The sequence below is a fragment of the Garra rufa genome, chromosome 3 (assembly GCF_049309525.1).
Source record: "Garra rufa chromosome 3, GarRuf1.0, whole genome shotgun sequence".
In the NCBI taxonomy this organism is placed as follows: Eukaryota; Metazoa; Chordata; class Actinopteri; order Cypriniformes; family Cyprinidae; genus Garra; species Garra rufa.
Window position 1 is genome coordinate 3,886,733 of NC_133363.1, and position 21,105 is coordinate 3,907,837.

General features: G+C 33.2%; 1 protein-coding gene across 1 annotated transcript in view; it reads left to right on the plus strand.

Moving 5' to 3' along the window:
- LOC141330797 (signal-induced proliferation-associated protein 1-like) overlaps nucleotides 1-20,857 on the plus strand; it is a 51,202-nt gene extending 30,345 nt beyond the window's left edge. Inside the window, exons 12-15 of the mRNA XM_073835559.1 lie at nucleotides 5,607-5,705; nucleotides 5,848-5,932; nucleotides 8,186-8,264; nucleotides 15,920-20,857. Of these exons, the coding sequence (XP_073691660.1) occupies nucleotides 5,607-5,705; nucleotides 5,848-5,932; nucleotides 8,186-8,264; nucleotides 15,920-16,063 (407 nt within the window). The 3' untranslated portion in view covers nucleotides 16,064-20,857. The remainder of the gene's footprint in view (nucleotides 1-5,606; nucleotides 5,706-5,847; nucleotides 5,933-8,185; nucleotides 8,265-15,919) is intronic.
- Nucleotides 20,858-21,105: the final 248 nt, after the last annotated feature.

The following is a 21,105-nucleotide window of genomic DNA, read 5'->3' on the forward strand; positions in this document are numbered from 1 at the left end:
TAGCCCATTTGTCGGTAAGACTTTTTTTACTAATTTAAAACACACTTCAATTTAATATGCTCCCTTATTCTCTTATATATTTTAATATGTACAAGTCAGAATAAGCATGTTGTTTACATTTTTACATAAATATTGTGTTACACTGAATGACAATGTAACATTATTTCAACCAAGTTTTGACATTTTATTCTCCAAAAACTTATTTGAAACCTTAAAGTAGAGACTTGACTTACATTTATTGTGCTTTCTATGGACTTAAAATCACTTTGGTAAATTTTGTAAACAAAAACTAATTATAAATTTAAAAAAAAAACTGCAATAATAAAAGCAATTCTAAAAAAAAGAAAGAAAGTGAAAAATAATGCTACAGTATGCATTACTATTTAGTCTTAGATTGGTTTGTTGATTACTTTAAAGGTTTATTTAACGATTACTTGTCAATCCTACTTGTTTAAACTAAAAAAGAATTAGAAAACGTGCTTTTTTTACACCCCTTTCGGCAAGAGAAAGATATATTTTAGATCATATTCTTCATCTTTTAATACCCGTGTTCCTCAAGGCTCTGTCTTGGGCCCTCTTTTATTTATTATTAACCTGTTACCTCTTGGTCATATTTCTAGCCAATTTGTACTGCTATGCGGATGACATCCAGCTCTATTTGCCCTCCAAGCCTGTACTCTTCTTTCTTCTTCCTTTTGGGGCTGTTTAGATTAAATCAAAGCCTAGTTCTTGTGCAGTTTTCTCAAGAGAATACGGATAAAACTGAGGTTCTTTTTGTGGGCACTTAATCCAAATTGGCAAAATCCAATAGCTTTTTACTTAGTATTGATCATTTCATTTCTCTCTTATTTGAGTAGGTAAGTATAACTAAGTAAATAAATGCATTATATATATCCTGATATGAGATATCATGATATAATATATTTGCTCTGTTCATTTAAAACACAATAAAATGTAATATGCTCCCTTATAGCCTTATACATTTTAATATGTACAAGTCAGAATAAGCATGTTGTTTACATTTTTACATAAATATTGTTACACTGAATGACAATGTAACATTATTTCAACCAAATTTTGACATTTTATTCTCCAAACACTTATTTGAAACCTTAAAAGTAGACACTTTACTTACATTTAATGTGCTTTCCAAGGACATAAAATCACTTTTGTAAATTTTGTTAACAAAAACTAATTCTAAATATATATATATATAAAAAAAAACAATTCAAAAGAAAGAAATAAAGAAAGAAAGTGATAAATAATGCTACAGTATGCATTACTATATTGGTGTGTTGATTACTTTAATGATTCATTTAATTAATAATTGTCATTTTTGCATGTTTTAACTAAAAATATTTTACACCCCTTTCGGCATAAGAAATATATTTTAGATCATATTCTTCATCTTTTAATACCGGTGTTCCTCAAGGCTCTGTCTTGGGCCCTCTTTTATTTATTAGCTCTTGGTCATATTTTTAGCAAATTCTGTATTAATTTCTACTGCTATGCGAATGACATCCAGCTCTATTTGTCCTCCAAGCCTGTACTCTTCTTTCTTCTTCGTTTTTGGGCTATTTACATTAAATCAAAGCTTAGTTCTTGTGCAGTTTTCGCAAGAGAATACCGATAAAACTGAGGTTCTTTTTATGGACACTAAATCCAAATCTGATAACTTTTTACTTACTATTGATAATTCCAAATAATTGATAGTTCTCTCTTATTTGGGTGGGTAAAGATAAGAAAGTAAATAAATAAATGCATTATATATATCCTGATATGAGATGATATAATGTGTTTAGGGGTTATATGGTTAATCTGTTTATAACCTCATCTGTCTTTGTATTCTTTTGTCTTTAGCTACAGGGTGTCTCTATCCCTTCTCTTCCTCTGGGAGGTTTCATTTTCCCCTACTCCCACATTCAGTCTCTTTTGTTTCTAAGCCCTTCTACTGTAAATGTTGCCTGTTGCCTAAAAATAAGCTGATCTACGACCAGCCTCCCCTCCATAAGCAAATTCAGCAAGCTTAAAAAGATACGAATCAAGGCCTGAATGGCACTGACATTTTCAAATGAGTGTAAAGCTTGGACAGATGGGGGCTAGGCTAGGGCTGGTTGGGATAAGGGTATTAAACGGCCTCAAATCAAGACACTGTCTCTGGGCCATCTGTTCTGTGCCTCTGCCCCTTGATTGTTGAGCGGTTACATCTCTCCAGGCCCTCCTTTAAAATGCATATGGGTGTGCATGTGTGTAAATACTGAACAAACTCAGCCTGTCTCAACAAACTCTCACTTTGTCCAATTAGGGGCAAAGCAGCAGTAAGTTACACTTACATTAAGTCATTTAGCAGACACTTTTATTCAAAGCGACTTACAAATGAGGACAATGAAAGCAATCAAAATCAACAAAAGGACAATGAGTGTCAATTAGCCTAACGCAGTACATATAGCAAGGTTTTTCTTTTAGTTTGTTATATAATAACTAAAAAGAAAAAAAAAACTGATTCTAAACAAAAAACTGTAATAATAAAATCAATTTGAAAGAAAGAAAGAAAGAAAGAAAGAAAGAAAGAAAGAAAGAAAGAGCGATAAATAATCCTACTGTATGCATTACTATTTAGTCTTATATTGGTTTGTTGATTACTTTAATGATTTATTTAATGATTAATTGTCATTCTTGCATGTTTTAACTAAAAAGACAGGTAGAAAGCATGCCTTGAATATTTTACATATTTTACACGGGAAGAGAAAGATATATTTTAGATCATATTCATTTTTTAATACTGGTGTTCCTCAAGGCTCTGTCTTGGGCCCTCTTTTATTTATCATCTACCTATTACCTCTTGGTCATATTTTTAAAAGAAAACATAGAATAGAAGAAAGAATAGAGAAAGCTAGTGTTAGAGGCCTTTTTTCCAAATCATTCAAAACTCAAGCCTAACTGCAGTTGCAGATGAAAATTAAATAACTGCAAGAAGCATCATGTTAACATCATTATCAGCTTAGAAACAAGGCACATAATAACACTCATAAAGTCCTTAATCAGTCTAACCTTGTATGCAAATTCAAGGCCGCAGTTAAGAATTATATTAGCATATTTTCTATATTTTACATGTATTTCAGCTCTGAATATTGCTTGTTCACCCTTGTAAAAAAGAAGTTTACTTATTTGTACTGAATGTGCACTTATAGTGTACTAAAAATCGTAATTGTATTTTAAAAAACATAATTCACATAGTTCTAATAATAACAAAAAATGGAATAAAAGGCCACTTAAGTGACTTAAAAAGAGACACTTACATGACTATTAACACACTTAAGTACACTTTTAAAAAGTGTGCTTTTTAATAATGTCAAATTAAAAGTTTTCCCTTAAAGTACATTTAAAATCATTGTTTTTATAATCTTTTGTGTTTAAAAAAAAGTACACTTATTTTGATGTGCATACTGAAGCACATGCAAATTATTTTATTATTAATTGAACTGCAGTATTTTTCAATAATACATTAAAGATATTACATGCACTAAGTTGCAAATTCATCTTTACAAATGTGTAATTACAAATATATTCAAATACATTTTTTACAGTTTAGCACAAATGTTTGTCAGTACATTCAAATCAATATTTCAAAGTACTTAAATCCATATTTCAAAGGCAATATAATTAATTATGAAATTACAAATGTTTTTAAGTTCTACTTAAGTGGGTCAAAAAGCACTCTAATTGCATTAAATATAAATTTCAATTGTAATGCATATTTAACTGTAATCAAGTATCAGAAGGCATTACATTCAGTTTGCACTTAAGTTTATTCTTTTAAACTCTATTGTTTCCATAATAAGTCATCCTACATCATTCCTTTTACTTGAACATGCATATGAACTGTAAAAAATGTTTATATTCAGATGTAACAACAGACTAAAGGCTTATTTATACTTCTGCATTAGGCTCATGCTGTAAGCTCTGCATAGCTGCAGTTGTTAAAGTGTATCCTGCTTCATATGTGTCTCCTCATGTTGCATCTACACAGACCACAAAAAACTGTAATTGGTCCGCTTCGTAACCAGAGACCCTCAGGATGATAAAAAAAGATGCAATAGCTTCAAGTCCATTGGGAATGATTACAATGGAGAACAGAGAAGGTCATAAACCATAAATGACTCTAGTAATCCAAATAATGTCCATAATGTGTTTGTTTATGCATAGAACAATAATTGCATTAACTCCAGTTGCAAATGTGAATAAACTCAAAAAAAAAAATGGTGTAGAAGTCATTTTAAATAGGAAATTGCTAGTAAATTTCACAATGAATTACAAAGAAATGTGACTCTGGACCACAAAACCAGTCTTAAGTGGCACAGGTATATTTGTAGCAATTTCCAAAAATGCATTGTATAGGTGAAAATGATTGATTTTTCTTTTAATGTTCCATGAAGATATTTCCTAGCGTAAATATATCAAAACTTAATTTTTGATTAGTAATATGCATTGCTAAGAACTTCATTTGGACAACTTAAAAGGTGATTTTCTTAATATTTAGATTTGTTTAAAACCCACAGATCTAATATTTTCAAAGAGTTGTATCTCACGCCAAATAGTGTCCTTTGTTAATAAATCGCACATCAATGGAACGCTTATTTATTCCACAGGTTGTATCAAATTAACAAAAAAAAAGACCCTTATAATTGGCCATTATGTGGTCCAGGGTCACATAATGGCAAGTAACACATAAATTTAAACATAAATTTTTGAAGTAGAAAGACTGAAATAGTAGGTAGTTTGTAAAACTTATGTAAACATACTCCAAACAGTTTATTCCTTGTGTTTTAAGACTAAAAACACTTAATTCACTGCAAAAAAATGCCTTCTTTTCTTAGATTTTTTGTCTTGTTTCCAGATAAAATATCTAATAGTTCTTAAATCAAGAAGGATTTTCTAGACAAGTAAAAAATATTACTTATTTTCAGAAAAAAAAACGAGTCAAAATTAAGTGCATTTTAGCTTGAAACAAGCAAAATAATCTGCCAAAGTGGTAAAAAAAAAAATCGTTTTCTGTTTGAAATAAGATTTTTTTTTTTTTTTTGCTTATTCCATTGGCAGATAATTCTGCTCACTTAATGTTGACTTTTCTGAAAACAAGAAAATAATTTTTACTCGTCTTGATTTAAGAATTTTTAGATATTTTGGCTGAAAACAAAACAAAAAATCTAAGTAAGAAAAGCATTTTTTGCAGTGTATTCAGCAGGTTGTATTAAATTTACCTAAAAAAATTACCCTTATGACGGTTTTTGTGGTCCAGGGTCACACAATGGCAAGTAACACATAAATTTAAACTTTAATTTTTGAAGTAGAAAGACTGAAATAGTAGGTAGTAAAACGTATGTATATAGTAAGTAAAGTAAAAATGTACTCCAATAATCTTAGTTTTATTCACAAATTTAAAAAATCACTCAAAACCAAAACCATGGGTCATTGTTTAAAAATTCTAAACAGTTTCTTCCTTGTGTTTTAAGACCAAAAACACTTAATGTAGATGGCAGCACATATAAATAAATGCTAAATACTCTCCACAAAGCCATTTTACAGTATGATCTTGTTGATTTCAGTTCTCTCAGAGACGACAGATTCGTCTGAAGAAGAGTGGCAGTCGATTTCTGATCTGGCCACTGCCTGTCGGAACATTCTGGAAGCTTTGTCTCGAGAAGGTGAGAAATGACAATTTTCAGTGGATGAAATGTGTTTGAACATGTGAAAGTGTGAGCTGGAGTGTGTCAGTTTAGTTTGTGCCTGGTAACTTTTCTGTGACAAGATTGAATATTAATAATGTCATTTTCTGCTGGGTTCCAGACCGGAAGTCGGGAGATGGATCACAAGCGTCCCCAGATACCCAGTCAGGTCAGACAGAATCCAGGTTCAAAGACTTCAAGGACAGGTGAGGCTGACTGTTCCATTAAATTTTTCGATGTTAGATTGTACTCTAAACATGAGTACGGTGTACATTTTAGGACATGGTCAGACCTCAGTAATACAACGAAAAAGTGTCATGCCTCAGACTAAAAGGCTTCAGTCACAGGACAAAACGGCATCGTGCCTCAGACTGAAAGGCTTCAGGTCTCAGGAAAAATTATGTCAGGTGTCAGGTCTCGTACAATTAGACATCCGATGAAACGGACTCAGATTAAAAGGCATTAGACAAAAAGGCACAAGACTGAATGGACTCAGTTTAAAAGGCATTAGACTAAACAGACTCAGATTAACGGCATCAGACTAAACAGACTCAGATTTAAAGGCATCAGACTAAACAGACTCAGATTAAAAGGCATCAGACAAAAAGGCATCAGACATCAGATCTGAGTCCGTTTCGCTTGATGCCTTTTTGTCTAATGCCTTTTAATCTGAATCCGTTTAGTCTGATGCCTTTTTGTCTGATGCCTTTCAATCTGAGTCCGTTTAGTCTGATGCCTTTTTGTCTGATGACTTTCAATCTAAGTCCATTTAGTCTGATGCCTTTTTGTCTAATGCCTTTCAATCCTTCAATCTGAGTCTGTTTAGTCTGATGCCTTTTTGTCTGATGCCTTTCAATCTGAGTCCGTTTAGTCTGATGCCTTTTTGTCTAATGCTTTTTAATCTGAGTCCGTTTAGTCTGATGCCTTTTTGTCTGATGCCTTTCAATCTGAGTCCGTTTAGTCTGATGCCTTTTTGTCTGATGCCTTTCAATCTGAGTCCGTTTAGTCTGATGCCTTTTTGTCTAATGCCTTTTAATCTGAGTCCGTTTAGTCTGATGCCTTTTTGTCTGATGCCTTTCAATCTGAGTCCGTTTAGTCTGATGCCTTTTTGTCTGATGACTTTCAATCTAAGTCCATTTAGTCTGATGCCTTTTTGTCTGATGACTTTCAATCTGAGTCCGTTTAGTCTGATGCCTTTTTTTCTGATGCCTTTCAATCTGAATCCGTTTAGTCTGATGCCTTTTTGTCTGATGCCTTTTAATCTGAGTCCGTTTAGTCTGATGCCTTTTTGTCTGATGACTTTCAATCTGAGTCCATTTAGTCTGATGCCTTTTTGTCTGATGCCTTTTAATCTGAGTCCATTTAGTCTGATGCCTTTTAATCTGAGTCCGTTTAGTCTGATGCCTTTTTTTCTGATGCCCTTTAATCTCAGTCTGTTTAGTCTGATGCCTTTTTGTCTAATGCTTTTTAATCTGAGTGCGTTTAGTCTGATGCCTTTTAATCTGAGTCCGTTTAGTCTGATGCTTTTTTGTCTAATGCTTTTTAATCTGAGTGCGTTTAGTCTGATGCCTTTTAATCTGAGTCCATTTAGTCTGATGCCTTTTTGTCTAATGCTTTTTAATCTGAGTGCGTTTAGTCTGATGCCTTTTAATCTGAGTGCGTTTAGTCTGATGCCTTTTAATCTGTGTCCGTTTAGTCTGATGCCTTTTTGTCTGATGCCCTTTAATCTCAGTCTGTTTAGTCTGATGCCTTTTTGTCTAATGCTTTTTAATCTGAGTGCGTTTAGTCTGATGCCTTTTAATCTGAGTCCGTTTAGTCTGATGCCTTTTTGTCTAATGCTTTTTAATCTGAGTCCGTTTAGTCTGATGCCTTTTTTTCTGATGCCTTTTAATCTGAGTCCGTTTAGTCTGATGCCTTTTTGTCTGATGACTTTCAATCTGAGTCCGTTTAGTCTGATGCCTTTTTGTCTAATGCTTTTTAATCTGAGTCCGTTTAGTCTGATGCCTTTTAATCTGAGTCCGTTTAGTCTGATGCCTTTTTGTCTGATGACTTTCAATCTGAGTTCATTTAGTCTGATGCCTTTTTGTCTAATGCCTTTTAATCTGTGTCCGTTTAGTCTGATGCCTTTTTGTCTGATGCCTTTTCGTCTGATGCCTTTCAATCTGAGTCTGTTTAGTCTGATGCTTTTTCGTCTAATGCCTTTTAATCTGAGTCTGTTTAGTCTGAGTCTGTTTAGTCTGATGCCTTTTTGTTTGATGCCTTTTTAATCTGAGTCAGTTTTGTCGGATGTCTAATTGTAGTCTAAGGCATTACACCTTTTCGTTGTATGACTGAGGTCTGACCATGTCCTAAAATGTACACCGTACATGAGGCAAGACGGGTCGTAAATGTTCCTTCACATCCAACCGCTTGACTGGACGTCATTTTGTTCAATCGTGTTTCTCTCCCTGCCTTCGCAGTGACTCGCCTGGTCACCTTGAGGAGAAAGTGTCCCAGTTAGAGGCCATGCTGAAGCGGCTGCAGGACGACCTCCAAAAGGTACTTTGTCCTCTGTGGGTTTGTCACATCACAGCTCTCTCTGTCGCAGCACACTTCCCACACAGTAACCCCTTCAAATATCTCCCATTCAATACATCCACCCATCCTTGTCTGTATATCTGCCCTGTCCAGTCCTTGCCCTCTTCGCTACTTCAAAGAGCCACTGCTACTTCACAGAGCCAGTCACACAGAGGGACTGTAGAGGTAGGGCGGGACAAGCAAAAGAAACCTGTCTTGTCATTGAGCAGGGTGAACAGAGGAGATGAGAAGATTGCTGGAGGGACAATGGGCAGCCATGCTCACTCTCAACACTAACCCACCAATGGCAGTGAAGGCAAGTAGAGCATGAGATTTTTACTCAATCAGTAACAGAAAACAGCAACATGTTTGACAGTTCTCACTTGATTAACAACAAAAGGAAAGGAATAGTTCACCCCAAAATGAAAATGTAAGATGTAGATGAGTTTGTTTCTTCATCAGATTTGGAAAAATGTAGCAGTGCATCACTTGCTCATCAATGGGTCCACTGCAGTGAATGGGTGCCGTCAGAAAGAGAGCTGATAAAAACATCACAGTAATCCACAGTCCATCAATTAACATCTTGAGAAGAAAAAAGCTGCATGCTTGTAAAAAACAAATCTACCACTAAGATGTTTTTAGCTTTAAATCATTGTTTCTGGGTGAAATACATTATCCATTATTACCAGTGTTGGGGCCAGTGGTGTAAGTGCAGATATCTTACCAGAAAATGACTTTGATAGAAGTTGAAGTCACCATTTAGAATATTACTTGAGTAAAAGTCTTAAAGTATTTGATACTTATTTTACTTCAGTACAATAAACATACTTAAGTATTGAAAGTAAAAGTACAAGTAAATGCAAAATGGAAAAGAAGCAAATAAAGATATATATAAAATGTTCATACACAGCTTGTGTTCAGTTTTAACTCTTTCTTTCATTTTGTATCTTTGGGTATAAGAAGCACTTCATCCGGTACTTAGTGTATTTTTTTTCCAACACACTACAAAAAATGCTTTTCTAGGATTTTCTAGATGAGTAAAAATTATTGTCTTGTTATAAGATAAAAAAGTCAAAATGAAGTGCATTTTTGCTTGAAACAAGCAAAATAATTTGCCAATGGGGTAAGAAAAATAATCTTGTTTTCTGTTTGAAATAAGATTTTTTTTCTTACCCCATTGGCAGATTGTTGTCCTTGTTCTAAGACAAAAAATCTAAGCTAGAAAAGCATTTTTTTGCAGTGCATAGGAAAACATTTCTGGAGTCTGCATCTATAGCATTTAGATGTATTTAATGTATCTCAAAGGGGACATGGATGCATTTAAACTGCAGTTCAAGATGCATAAATAGGCCGAATGTTTTGTTTTCAACATAAAAATTTGAATACTGATATCTGACATAATTTAAGACATGAAAAAATAGTCCAAATGTGAAGTCAAAACCGCCAGTAGGCAACTGCAATAGCAAGTGACTGTTAATGAGTGAGTCACTGAGATTCAACCGATTCATTCAAACAACTGATTCATTCAGGAACAAAGCATTTGACTGTTAATGTCTGAATCACTAAATCATTTTTATCAACTGATTCGTTCAAAAAGCTGATTCATTCAATAAGTAAACACCATCCATTTCTCAGAGATGCAAAAGTTGTGTCTTTGTTTGGAACTGTTTTCATTAGCAAAATTGTGCTAAAACAAGTAATATTATGTCTAAAATGAAAGTCACATATTGCTTTACTGAACTTGTATAAAATGATTAATAAATGTATTATCATGGTGATATCTGCTGAAAAACGGTACACTTTGTGTGACATAAATTAAGTTCAATATATTAAATTATATTACAAAGCATACAGAAGCATTTTTGCCATCTATAGTTTAGAATGGCAGAAATTTTAAGATTTAATACACTAATACATTAATGCCAGGTACTTTTTGTTTCCTTTATGTATTTAATCCTATTTTATTAACCAATGTCTTTGCTGCTGACCTTTGTTGATCCAGTTCAACCATACTAATAAGCAACACTTACTTTAGATTAACTAACTAACTAATTTGTGCTTCATTTTCCTCATTGCTGAGAAGTGTTGAACTTCCTTCTCTTACAGCTCTGTACAGACATGAATTTATTATTCCTTCAGCCTTGGGCTTATTTATTTCACTTTTTGGTATGAAAGGGCTTTTACATTTGCTAAGAATCTGACTGTTTTATATTAAAAACAAACAAGCAAGTCCTGCCCAGATTTAAAAAGTAACGCAAAAGAAATGTAACACATTACTATCTATAATGCAATATTGTAACGCATTACTTTTAAAAGTAACTTTCCCCAACACTGATTATAACATTTCATGCTATGAAAAAGTCATTTTGTCTGAATCAGGAGAAAAATCTGCACAGATCAAACATTGTTTAAAAGTAAAAACAGCTCTAAACAAATATGTTTGTGGATTTTGATTTGACCAACAACAAAGGATGGACTTTTTCACTGGAGGAAGTGTTATCATGGATTATAGACTCATATTTTGGTCAAAAGTGATGGTTTGAAGTTTTAATGTCTTAATGGTGGATTTTAAACAGTTTTGATCGATGGACTGGAGTGGTGTAAAATACTTGTGATGTTTTTATCAGCTGTTTGGACTCTCATTCTGACGGCACCCATTCACTCTAGTCGGTTTATTTGTGAGCAAATAATGGATTGCTACATTTCTTCAATTTTGATGAAGAAACAAACTCAACTACATCTCGAATGCTAAGGGTTGAGTACATTTTCAGAATTTATTTTCATTTTTGTGTGAACTAGTCCTTGAAGGATGTGAAGGAGCTGATTTTAGTTAGATATTGCTTTAACTAACATTAACTAATGGGACCATACTGCAAAGTTTTACCATATATTCTTGTGACGTTTTTCATTTAAATTAATGACTCAACTTGCAGTGTCTTGGTTTGGAACAGACCAGTTTTAAAATACAGCATTAAGTTAGAATATTTTGTGCAAATAATAATAATAATAATAACTCTTTTAGTGTCCTTGTTACAAATGACATGTACTTACTATAGTAATCACAGTAAATTATGTGTAATAACATGCAACTAACCTTAAATCAAACCCTAATCCTAACCCCATATAGTAAGTACATGTTGTTAATACTCTTAATTGCATTGTAACTAGATTTCCTTCAAATAAATTGTGGCCTAATCATTTATTAGGGAATGGAAAACACAATCTTATCAGCCCTTAAAGGGAAAATTATTTTTTTTTTTTTTTGTTCTATCACAAAATGGGCGAAAGGTAAACTAATATAAATATAATGACTTAAACTAGAGCATTAACTTTTCATTATTTTTATTATGAATTATTATTAGTATTTATGGTGTTGCTTTAAATATGATCTTTTAAAGCAATGCTCCTGGACTTGCATTTTTTGCCATAATGATAATTACCACAGAAAATAATTTTGCTATAAAGTTGCAAAGGATTCATCCAAGCCTAACTAATTGATGACTTACCATGACGCAAATGACACTTCAAAATAATTTTCCTAATTATGGGAGCTAAATTTCTTTTGAGTGTTGTAGTTTTGTTGTTATTGCTTGTTTGCTAGATGTTAGGAAATTTATTGACTTTACAGTGAGACCTGAGGTTAATAGTGATTGGCTGTTGAGCACAGAGTGGGCGTGTCACAGTAATGCGACTTGAAATTATATTGAATATTGAATTGTAGGGTACAGTGGGGTTAAAGGCACAAGTATTCTAAATGTGCTTTTCACTGTGCGCGAAGTGTATTATTGCAGAAAAATATATACATTTGTATTTAACATTTATAGAGCAACAGTGTGAAAATAAATCATACAAGTTGTTTATTTTGTTTAAAAATCATTTAAATGTATGAGGTGGCAAGGGGCATAGGGTAAAAGGCACACAGTATTGAAACAAATACTTATAAGTGAAAGCATTGAAGGAGATCCCATAGTGATTTAATACAGATTTACAGTAGTAACAACACATTATATTTTATTATGTGATGTGATTAATAGCATGTTTTTAAATATGATGGTTTCATTCTAAACATGGTGATTATCTCTAAGATGGACACCCAACATAAAATATGATGTTTACCATCTGAATCCAACAATGTCATGTCAACAAATAGAAAACTCAGCCTTCTATTAATTATCATGTTAATTATTGTGCCTTTTAGCCCCAACAGCAGGGTTCTTTTTACCCTAAATACCATACTTTTACATTTGGATGCACCGAAATGAAAATTCTTGGTCGAAGCCAAAGCCGAACAAAATTAAACACTGGGCCGAAGGTCAATTAACGAACACAGTTTTTCGTGTTTTTTCCCCCATGTAACAGTTTTGTCTTGCTTTTCAAAAAACAAATCAATTACAAAATAATCATTTAAAAATATTTACTTTTTGAAAATTTCTAGTAGACTTTATAGCCTACCAACAAAGCACAATTTAACTTAAAATGAATAAATTAGTAAAATAATATTCTTTGGACATTTTTAAGACCCCCTTCTTAAATCAGGCATGTGGTTTTTAATGTGAAAATAAACGCAGCCTTGCTGAGCAAAGGAGAAAGTTATATTAAATTTATCAATAGAGCTGTTGTAATGATTGTTATCATTATTTTTGTCTTTTTTTTTTTAATTACAATGCTAAAATTTATGAATGTTGACTTTTATTTTGCCGTTAAACCCACAAGACCTCAGTACTACTTTTTGCTGACAGCAGCAGATTTATGAATGATTCTCATAACGCAGATTTTCCTCACGCTTTGGACTTTGAACCCTGGCTAAGGAGCTCATTATCATTTATTGTGCCTTTTCGCTTATACCGAATAATTTCGGTTGCCGAACATTCAGTGCATCCCTACTTTTATATGTTCTGTCATTATTTAAAAACTGTTGCTTTAATTATCTTAAACAAAACTGACAATCATTAAGAAGACCTTTGTCTCAAGATATCTTCAAGAATTTGAGCGATTCTCATTTGCTACTTAAATCTATAACATTTTTAAAAACATTAAATATTAGATCAAGTGAACACAGAATCGACTTTGCGCTGCTGCCCCACGATCGCGTCAAGCATCAGCCAAAATCGCACATGTATCTTGAAAAGTGGATGTTTCTGCCATCTAGTGGTTTAGAGGAAAATAATATCAAAGGCTCCTTTTACCCCGGGGCGCCTTTAGCCCTGTTGTACCCTATAAAAGTGATATATATATATATATATATATAGTCAAATAAAAACAATCTCACCAACATTGCACTGTAGAATTACAGCAGATTATTAACTTCAACCCACAACTGTTTGACTGAAGGTCATATACACTTATTATAGCTTTGCGGTCTCTGAGTCAGAGTGAATAATATAGTTGATCCAGGGTCTCAGTTATATTTTGTTTGATCCCATTATCCACATAAGGTCATGAAGGGAAAGCGAGGGTGGGCATAGTTGACTGCATAATGTCCCTCAGTTATCCAGCACACTCATCGAGGTAAATCATAGTCTGCAGAGGAGAGAAAAGTGTGGCCTTATGAAACAATTTTATTATACATGCACAGATAACAGTCTACTGTGAATTACAGTACCACCATGTTTAGATGCACTGCTTTTTCAATGCTTATATGCATTAATATCATTCAGGATGCATGAACTTTAATAAGAAAATTGCATGTAATTTTTATGCTTATTGGATGCTTCATATCACTGTTGCAGCTTGTCTGATGCTTGTCTTTTTTTTTTTTTTTTGCTGCAAACAAGAGCTAATCTGCATGCAGGCCTTGATTTACTAAGATAACTAATAAAAGCTACTAATTTGCTTTTTCAATCTACAACATACAGAAATATAATCAAAATCTATTGTGGGAAAAATAAGCACACCCCTCAGTCTTGTAGCTGGTCTTATATCCATTTGGCAGAAATAACCTGTGGACATTTTGTATGCATTTTGTCCATGCATAATTCATTAATGCACATTTTTGATTACTATTATTATTAAGAATGCATTGAATTGGTCAAAAGTGATGAAGACAATTTTCTTTTGTTTGTGCTCTTTAAGGTTTATGAACAAACCAGGGCAGTATAATAAGGTTCATATATACCGTGTCCATCCTTTTTAGCGATTTTCTGCTCATTTGCACTTATTATTAATATTTGTTGGGATTTTATAATAGTTTTAGGCACTAAATTGACTGAACTGATGTCACGATTCAGACAGAAACACAAAAGCAACAACGTAGTAAAATGAAAAATATTTAATAAATTCAACGGGCAACAGGCAGACACAGGAACACAGAATGGTAACATTAAAGACCGACAAGGACGCAGGGAAAAACACACACATTAAATAGACAGACTGATTAACACATTCAGGTGTAGACAATGAGGGAGAACCAAAACACACAGATCTGCGGGGGGAAATGATGGGAGAAACCAACTAGAAAGTCCGGGGGTGTGACAACTGAAGGGGTGTACTAATTTTTTCCACACAAGAAAAGGAAATTGATTTAAGCTGTTCAAATCAATACCAAAGATACATTCCAAGTGCAATTTGTTAAATTAGATTGATTTTTAATCCGAAATGCCAGTCAAATATAAAAAAAAATGTAAATATTTTAAGAATTTGTTAAATACACAATGCCACAATGCCATGGAAGAACCTTTTTATCTAAATGGTTCCATAAATAACTTTTAACATCTAAAGAACCCTTTTTTTTCACAAAAGGTTCGTTGTGGCGAAAGAAGGTTCTTCAGATGATAAAAGGGCAAGAAAGAGATGGTTCTTTAAAGAACCTTTGACTGAATGGTTGTTAGTAGAACCAAAAATGGTTCTTCTATGGCATCGCTGTGAAGAACCTTTTAAAGCAGCTTTATTTTTAAGAGTTTAGATAGAAACTAATACTTTGATTTAGCAAGTATGCTTTAAATTTATTATAAGTGATTATAAAGACATTTTATAATATTAAAAACAGATTTTTTTATTTTGACAAAAAAAAATGTGAAGCATCACAACTGATTTCAACATTAATAATAATCAGAAATGTTTAATGAGCTTAAGTCGGCATATTAAAATGATTTCTGAAGGATAATGTGACACTGAAGACTAGAGTAATGGTGCTAAAAAATCAGCTTTGATCACAGGAATAAATTACGTTTTAACATATATTCACATAGTAAACAGCTATTTTAAATTAAAATATTTTTTCATAATAATACTGTTTTTACTGTATTTTTTTAAATCAAAATGCAGGTTTGGTGAGCAGAAGAGTCTTCTTTTACAAATATTTAATAATCCAGACTTCTCAGCACTCTATACATGCTAAACTATATATATATATATATATATATATATAAACAAAAAAAATGCAGTTATATGTTTTTTTGTATAGCTAGTGATCTAAGCATGAGTGTTTGCATTGCATGTAATAGTGTGGCGTATCTTCTTGTATGTGCAAGTCAAGCAAGCCATCCTTTCCCCAGCTTCAGCCATTGTCTTCATTTGTGTGTCATTCCACCGACATATATTCAGACATAGGAAACCCTCATGTGGCGTGGATGTGTCCAACCAATACAGAGTGAGAAGGCTCAAACCTGAAAGTCATTATGTTTGCATGCTTCCCACAGGAGAAGGAGGACAAGGCAATGCTGCAAGCAGAGGTGCAAAGTCTCAGGCAGAACAACCAGAGGTTGCAGGAGGAGTCCCAGAGTACCGTGGCACGGCTCATTAAGGTCACCGAACTGCTCTGCAACGTCAACAAACCCTGCTAGCATCGAAGGCCAAACCATGGCAGCAAGAAAGATCAGCAGACGCATGAAAAGGCCAATGAAAATGTTAGCAAATCCCTAAAAAGTGACAAGATCGACAAGCCTTACTAGAACAGTGCATGAAAACAAACTGGTCGGCTTAAGTCAAATTACACTTACTATAATTAACATCTCCCTAATGAGTTGCACCCTAAAAGGTTTTCAGGGCTAGACTGACATAGTCCCATCACTGTGACAGCTTGATAACAATGATAGCCTCCGGTGCAAGATCTTTTAATCTTTGGCTAACTTGTTCAAAACATCAGACTGTCTAAAAGTCATAATTTGCAACCCTCAGACTCATCTTTGGAAAACATTTAGTGACCATAAATGTTTAAAATCATATTACCTTTTAAGTATTTTTTAACAGATTCCTTCATAGTAAACCAGACAGTCACAAACAAACAATCGTGTCCACATACCGAGCAATACATTCACTTTATTTGTTTTGGAACAGGTGGCTTTAGAACGTGTTTATACTAGAGGAAAATTATAATTAAAATGTCAGTGTGATTGTAATCCTCTATTAACCGTCACAGTATCAGAAATAAGTAGGACCCGTTTGAACCTTTTCTCTGTTGGCAGTGGGTTAAAGGTTTCTTGCTTATTTAGAGGATATGCCAATAAAATAACACTGAAAGTGATGCAAACTGACGATGAAAATCTTAGTAAAGTCTACCCTTGTGAAAAAGAAGTGTGCTTAATTGTATTGGATGTGCACTTGTAGTGTACTTCAAGTCTTAAAAGTGTATTTTTAAAAAATGGTACTTGCAGATAATATAATATTAATGAAATAAAAGGCCACTTACTGTAAGTGTGCTTAAAGAGACTTTCATGACTGTTTAACACACTTAAGTACACTTTTAATTATAATTATGTCAAAGTTTACTTTTTTATCTTTTGTCATGCTTTTAAAAAAGTAGATTTAAAGTTAATACATTTTAAAAGTGCTAATATATTTAACCACATGACATATTAGTTTTTATAGAAATTACATTTGATTTTTCGTTTGTCAGTACGTTCAGCAGTACTTTAACTATATTCAACTATAAAGTAATTATGAAATTACATCTAAAACAAGTGCTTAAATCCTCCTTAAATGTGTCAGAAAAGCACTGTAAAGTGCTTTTTGCATTTAACTGCATTGATTATAAATTGCATTTAATATAAATTTTATTTATTCTTTCATATATACACTGCCGCTTAAAAGTTTGGGATCAGTAAGATGGTTTTTAAAGACGTTTCTTATGCTCATCAAGGCTGCATTTATTTGATCAAAATACTAATATTGTAAAATTTTATTTCAATTTAAAATAACTGTTTTCTATGTGAATATATTTTAAAAATGCAATTAATTCCTGAATTTTCAGCATCATTACTCCAGTCTTCAGTGTCACATGATCCTTCGGAAATCATTCTGATATGCTGATTTCTTTCAATGTTGAAAACAGTTGAAACCTGTTTCTTTTTAACAAATAAAGCATTTATTTAAAATAGAAATATTCTGTGACAATATAAACTACCATCTAAAAGTTGGGTTCAGTACATTTGTATTCTTTTTTGAAAGAAATTAATACTCTTATTCACCAAGGATGTGTTAAATTGATAAAAAAGTGATAGCAAAGATTTTATTGTTAGATGGTTATTGTTAATGGCTGATTAAATGTCACATAAAATAAATTATATTTTAATGTATATTAATATAGAACACCAATATTTTAAACTGTAACAATTTCTCACAATATTATATTTGTTCTGTATTTTTAGTAAATGCACTGCAAATAAAATGCTTTTCTTACTTACATTTTTTTGTCTTGTTTCCAGTCAAAATATCTAAAAATTCTTAAATCAGGAAGGATTTTCTAGACGAGTAAAAATTATTGTCTTATTTTCAGAAAAAACAAGTCAAAATGAAGTGCATTTTATCTTGAAACAAGCTAAATAATCTGCCAATGGGGTAAGAAAAATAATCTTGTTTTCTGTTTGAAATACTACTTTTTTTTTTCTTACCGCATTGGCCGATTATTTTGCTTGTTCTGAGCAAAACTCACTTAATTTTGACTTGTTTTTTCTGAAAACAAGAAGATAAATTTTACTCGTCTAGAAAATCCTTCTTAAGAATTTTTAGATATTTTGGCTGGAAACAACAAAAAATAAAAGTAAGAAAAGCATTTTTTGCAGTGTGCAGCCTTGATGAACATATTAGAATTCTTTAAAAAATCTTTTGAGCCGCAGTGTATATACTATTTAAAAGTGTACGTCTTTTTCACAAGGGTACAAAATGCAAGACAAAAGACTGATTTAGGTGAAAATCATTCTTGCTTAAAACAGCCACTTGAATTTACAATTCAAGCATCAGCACTGGAATAATTCACTGGACTTACTTTGTATATTTTATGACACAAATGCTCATTTCATGCCTTGTCACAGTTGTACAACTGTCCATTCGGATGTTAGTAATGGGACTGACGTGATCTTTGAAAATTTCTTCTGTTTTTTTTTTTTTTTATATATATATAAAGAAGAGTGATGTGAAGCCTTATGCCTGATCCCACTGAATCTGAACGAGCCTTGCAAACGCCTGCTTGAAGAAGAATTAGGGCTCTCGATTTGAGAAGAAGTTATTAAGAGAAGCATGACTTAAAATAGAACCAATTTGATTCAAGCGTTCTCACAAAGAATTAAAAGACAACAAGCCAGGCCAGTTCTACTTTGTTCTCACACAAATTGCCTAGAGTGCTTTATGCTGAATTGTGAGACAGCACATATTTATAAGACTGCTGTTTTGTGTCTTTGGTTTTCCGTATCGCACCCGAGTATCACTCTTTACCTCACCTAACGGTGCACCGATAATGTGACGAGAAGAAGAGCAGAATGACTGGACTCCTGTCTGCACACAAACCCACCAAACATGCCGGACTTGAAACGAAACATGCACATGCAAAAGGGATCCGAAATGTTAAATAAGCTTCCTTCGGCATTACTGTACGCCATCCATGTCTTCTCCCCTTCAAATGTTTTTTTTATTTTTTATTATTATTTTAGAGTCACTGTGATAACCTGGTACCAGCAGATTCTGATGTATTACGATGAAATTATAAATCTGTATCTTTATTCCTCTCTGTGAAGAAGTGTAGAGCCAAAATAAGTGTTACTTCCCTCTGATGTGTGTAAATCTGTATCCAAGCGGAACTGGAGTTTTCTGATTAGTTGTTGCCATTAGTGGAGAATGTGTTGAGGTTGATGAATGCAGACAGGCAGGAAGTACGCTTGATGCGATGAATGCATTTTGTGAGATTTTACTTAGCAAAAGAGCAATGTAAAAGAACTATTTCCTGTTCATCTGTGTGCGACATAGTCTTTTAGATCGTAGGAGGCTGTGAAAGCACGCGAGCGCGGCAAGCAATTTCTAAGCCACCTTCTGTATCTGTGTATGTATTTATAAAAATGTAATAACTTATTAATCTTGAAAATGTGGATGTTATTGCTAGATATGTATATTTGAACTGGAAGGGATGCAAACTTGTGAGCCAATGAATGTTTTGCTTTATTTTTATTTGAAAATGTGAGAATATTAAGGCATGACATGATAGCAGGTCATATTTAGTTTTTAATCGTTAAGACATTTTCTGTGCACTGGAAAGGAACCACCGTGGCTGCTTGGAAAAATTGTGTGAAATTCTATCTTTTCATCTTCTTAACAGTTTTATTTTTTTATCGTCAAGGCTGTGTTGTAAATTTACCTTTTTGTTTGATCTTGAACTCCCAAGTGGTTTCCAGTTAAAATACCTTTCATTGTTATGGATTGAATCAGGACGCTTCATCAGCAGAAAACAATATAAACAAAAAAAAACAAACGCATTTAGATTAAATGACTCTCAAACTCATTTGTGGTTAAAATGTGTTTTAAAGGGACAGGTTTGTTTGTCAAACTAATCCTTGTCTTTTTTTATTGTATGGTGTTTTATGAAGCCATAAATGCTTTTCGTCATATAGTAATGCTTTACCGTTTGATTTACTGTTGTTTACAAAATGTTGGTCCTTTGGTTTCAAATGTGATGTTTATGTTATGCACTGAAACATCTGTAAGATCTTTTAAAGTACAGCCTGCTTTCACTGGAACAAAGCCACAGGAAAGTCACTCCATGCAAACCATGCAGATAAACTTGGAAAAAATGCGATTGCTGTAGTGCCAAATTCTGCATCGTTGTGGTACAGTATTTGCAGACTTTGCGTTTAAAAGCCTCTTACAAACTATTCAAATTACTCATAAGAATGTGCATTTTTCACTTTGTTGTTTGTCTTTTTTACGTCACGTTGCTAGCCATGTCATGCCCGAGGACAGATTTTCAGATTAAGCCTAGTCCCTATTAGTAGTTATTATGTCAATGACTGTTCTAAATTGCCAAATCTGCCAATAAATAGCATTATATCTACCAATCCCATAAACAAGCTCCCAAAACAGAATCACTAGTTAGCAGGCACTTTTATAAACAAGTATCGTCACATACAAGAAAAAAAATGGAAGTGTATGGCAAACCACAAACCCACACACTATGCACACTGGTCTATGATATCCGGAAAGAATTACGACTGGGCCGACGGGAACACGCCGTACAGTAAAAACATACAAAGAAATGGTATGGTGATCACTCACTCTGGAGCTATACTTGTTTCTTTTAACTAATAGGGATTGATGAAGTATTGTATTTGTGAACCTGAGGGATCCTGGCAATAAAAACTGAACTTGTTTCTGTATGAGCTGCTGTCAGTATTCTGATTGAACTCATGAAACATTTACTATAGTTTTTACAAACTCAAGGACAGAGCATGCCACTTTATTATCAGAGTCAACCTTTTTTTGTGATCTACTTAGCTTCCGGTAATATTATCTTAATTGTGTATACACTGCAATAAATGATTTTCTTACTTAGATTTTTCGTCTTGTTTCGAGCCAAAATATCTAAAAATTCATAATCAAGAAGGATTTTCTATACAGATAAAAA